Source organism: Helianthus annuus, chromosome 5 (genome assembly GCF_002127325.2).
Source record: "Helianthus annuus cultivar XRQ/B chromosome 5, HanXRQr2.0-SUNRISE, whole genome shotgun sequence".
NCBI classification, from domain to species: Eukaryota; Viridiplantae; Streptophyta; class Magnoliopsida; order Asterales; family Asteraceae; genus Helianthus; species Helianthus annuus.
This window is the reverse complement of record NC_035437.2, coordinates 168843889-168847906: the sequence shown is the minus strand read 5'-3', so window position 1 is coordinate 168847906 and position 4018 is coordinate 168843889. Positions and strand designations below refer to the sequence as shown.

Genomic DNA, 4018 nt, shown 5'->3' with positions numbered 1-4018 from the left:
GTTCCGCGTATGCATGCACTACCTGTAACCTGCACAAGTAACAAACCCCGCGTAACAAGGAAAAAGACAAGTGCAAACAAGAAAGCTAACCAAATTAAACAGTTAATCACAAAAATTTAAACAATATCCAAACACAAAGCGCACGCACTCCCCGGCAACGGTGCCAAAATTTGATCGGAATGTCGCGCTCCGGTCAAATATAAAATTTATATACCCTAATTACCCTTAACAAATAGCTAGTGGTAGTGAGGGGTCGAACCACGAAGAGTATGTGGTTTGCGAATGGACTTTGAATGAAATGTAGAAATTGTCACTTTTATGAAGCTTGCTATCTTGTTTTTGTATATTTTTATTTGATTGAAAGATGCGATTTAAAATTACTAAATTAAATTGTTTGATAACTACTAAAAACTAGCAATTGCAATAATGTAAATAAAGGTTTTGACAAGATAGAGAAAACAAGGTTCACACCCTGTTCGGTAATTGCAATCCTAGGATTTCTACACGTTTTAGATTTGATTCAATTGCAAAAGTGACTAACGAATTTAGTGTTACAAGGCTTAGGTGCCAATAGCTATCAACGTTACAGAGAACGGACAAAAATGCACTTCATTACCAAGAACATGTAAACTCTAACCTAGACAAGGCATAATTGCACATAAACATTTCATAAAGTCAAAGTTAATCTTCACTCGACAATTTATGAATTCAATACAAATGCAAGACAATTGTCATAAGCTTCAAAATCAAATAGCAATTTGTCACAAAATCAAACCAAGAACAATGTTAAAACCCTAGACTTACAAAAACCTACACCAGGGTGAAACCTCCAGGAAACTAGCTGCTCATGATCGAAGGAACTTGATCACTGGATGTTGAGAACTTGAATATCATCATCTTGAAGCTTTGAAGAGGATGAGATGGTGGTTAGGGTTTGGAATGGTTGGTGGTGATGAATGGATTGAAGCATGAATGATGATTAGGGTTATGGAATGAAGATTGGATGGTGAAATCGAATGATTGTGGATGATTGATTCGGTGTTCTTGATGATTGGGGAATGGAATGATGATAGGTTGTGGCTCCAAGAAGTTGTTTCAAACTCCCATAAAGTGTAACTCCCCGAATTGGGTCAAAATTCCACTTATAACTCGCCAAAACAAGCAACAAACAAGAAAAACCCGTTAGAGAGCAGGGGTCCGCGTTGCCGACGCCCCCCCTGCGTCGCCGACGCCACCTAGATCTTCCATTTTTTTGCTGACGCAATTTCATGCTGTCTGCGCCATTTTTTAGCGACGCAACGCATCGCCGACGCCCATAGTGCGTCGCCGATGCCCCCTCTAGGGTGTTTTTTCATTGTTTCTTTATTTCACATGTTTCCGGTTGATCCCGCTCGCTCCCGGTACTCCAAATAGCTCCCGAATAGCTCCTTAAACTCTATAAGACCTGCAAAACACAATCCTCATTAAAAGTAGGCTATCCGTGATTAAAAGTCACATAAAAACATGAACTTAAACCATAACGAACACCGGTTTTCGACCACGTATCAATACCTGCTGTTGATGCTATTATTTTGCCACCAGTCGAGGCTCCTGTCGCGGAAGCCTTATCTGATCCGTTTGGTCCCTACTCATTTGAGTCTGTAGCATCCGCTACTCTTCACGATCAGGGCATGCAGCACTATTCCACCGACACTGACTCAGATATGGCGATGTCTGCTGCACCCATTGTTCCCCAGGACTTTGGCCCGGATCCTGAGGTCAAGTTTGTACCTGCTGAGCCTGCTCCAGTCGGTCCAGAGCCTGTCATTGCTCACGACCCTATTGATGTTCCAGCCGTTGCACTTTTGCCTGATCCTTTACCAGAGCCTGACCACATTGATCTACCAGTCGTGGCACCACCCGTTGTTGATGCACCCATTATTGCACCACCTGTTATTGACCATGTACCTTTTGCCATCCACATCGATCCTAGATATGCTGACACCCGTAATGGGTGGATTGAGGATGATGATGACTATCCTCCATTTGTTATACCAGTCACTCCTCCTGCTGCACCTGTTTTTGCACCTCCTGATATTCCCCAGTTCCACCCACACGTATCTGACGTCCATCACACAGACTTACCCATCACTTTCCTCCAGGACATACCCCCTCCCCGTCCAGGGGAAGGACCTTCCACACAGCAGCAGGATCACGTGCCACCCATGACAGCAGCCCTTCCATCTATGCCCTCTTTTACACCGGCTGCACACACCACATCTCCCTTTGCACCCTCAGGCGAGCCGTTTATGTGGACTTCGCCCAATGTCATGCCCTTGTCAGACCCATATCATCCTTATCATGTGGGATATACCACGGATGACATACTTATATCCCTACAGTTACAGCGGGATGCTTTGAGCTGACGAGTCCAGAAGCTGGAGAGGACTCCGCGTCCTCCCCCTTGTCATTGTCAGTCTCCTTTTACTACACCACCAGCTCCTCTTCCACTACACCCGGATTCTGATGTCCGCTTCCTCACTCCGGAGCAGCAGATTGCTTACCCGCTGCGCGTCATCCACGCACTCGAGGAGGATTGGGTGCATATGCGCCGTTTGCTTTTCTTCCCTCCTCCTCCTCCCCCATCAGCTTGAGGACTTTTGGTTTGTTGCAGGTAGCACTACTTTTGATGAGAAGACAGCGATTGAGCCTGACTGCGAGTGCGTAGCATTTGAAAACCACATGAAGACTCATGACTTTTGATATTTAACTTTTGGTTGTTGTATATATTGTTAGATGATTCAGACAAGGGTGATGTAACCCTTAGCCTCTTTTGATGTATGTTACATTTGTAAAACTTATAAACGCTGTATTTGTGGTCTTGATTATATGATAGCTCAATCACAGTATTCTCATTATATGCGTTGTTGAATTATTTGTTTTGGTATTATGAAACGGGATGTTATGTGTTATTGTGTTGATGGATGCTATTGCATACGCATATTACTTACTTACCATACTTACTATGACCTGACCGATATAATCTTCTTTTAGAAGATGCCTCCACGACGAGACACACGTTTGCCTACTATTGAGGCGGAACTATAGGAACGTATTTCAAAAGCCATAGCAGATTATGAGGCCTCGCGTGCCGAAACAAGCCGGAATACCTCAAACAACCACAACAACCCACCCAATGGTAATGTTTAAGTCGCTTGAAGACACATTACCTTATATTTGGACATTTCATGTGCAATTGCTAACACTTCATGTGAACAACATTACTTGTACAGATTGTACTTATAAGCAATTTCTAAACTGCAAACCGCTTAACTTTGATGGCACCGGGGGTGCAGTGGCGTATGTTCGATGGACGGAGAAGACCGACTCAGTGCTGCGTATGAGCAAATGTGCGCCAGAACAGCAAGTTACCTACATTTCCGGACTGTTCACTGATGGAGCACTTTCATGGTGGAATCTCCAGGTCCAAACCCTGGGAGAGGCGGCAACTTACGCTATGACTTGGACCGAGCTGAAAGAACTCATGCATAAACAGTATTGCTCCAGGGCCGAGATTTAGAAGCTGGAAACGGAATTTTGGAATCTTAGAATGGACGGCCCAAAAATCGCCGAGTATGTTCAACGATTCCATGATCTGTCTCATGTGGTACCATACATGGTTACGCTTGAATTCAAACGCGTGGAGCGTTTCATCTGGGGATTAGCACCCCAGATCATGAGCATGGTAACGACGTCGAAGCCTCCAACAATTACCGAAGCCATTGATCTCAGCGTGGCACTTACAGAAGAAGCCATCCGGTTAAACAAGTTTTCAATTTCTGAACCGAAGAAAAAGGAGACACATGTCGAATCCTCAGGAGAAAACAAGAGGAAGTTCTCCAACTTTAAAAAGAGTACCGGCAGTTCCAACAAGAGGAAGGAAGTGAACCCACCAGCAGAAGCTAAGTGTGGTGCTGAAGTCAAAGGGAAATGGTATATGGGCACTCTGCCCAAATGTGAAATATGCCAGTATCATCAT

At 44.2% G+C, this 4018-nt stretch overlaps 1 protein-coding gene across 1 annotated transcript; it reads left to right on the top strand.

Annotated features, from left to right (window-relative positions):
- The first annotated feature begins 1703 nt into the window (after positions 1 to 1703).
- LOC110943996 (36.4 kDa proline-rich protein-like) lies at positions 1704 to 2405 on the top strand. The gene has a single exon (XM_022185725.1). It carries the CDS (start codon positions 1704 to 1706, stop codon positions 2403 to 2405), a length of 702 nt encoding a protein of 233 aa, XP_022041417.1.
- Positions 2406 to 4018: the final 1613 nt, after the last annotated feature.

Excerpts from the sequence above, each read along its gene's own strand:
- LOC110943996 (XM_022185725.1), top strand. The coding sequence starts at position 1,704 with ATGGCGATGTCTGCTGCACCCATTGTTCCCCAGGACTTTGGCCCGGAT.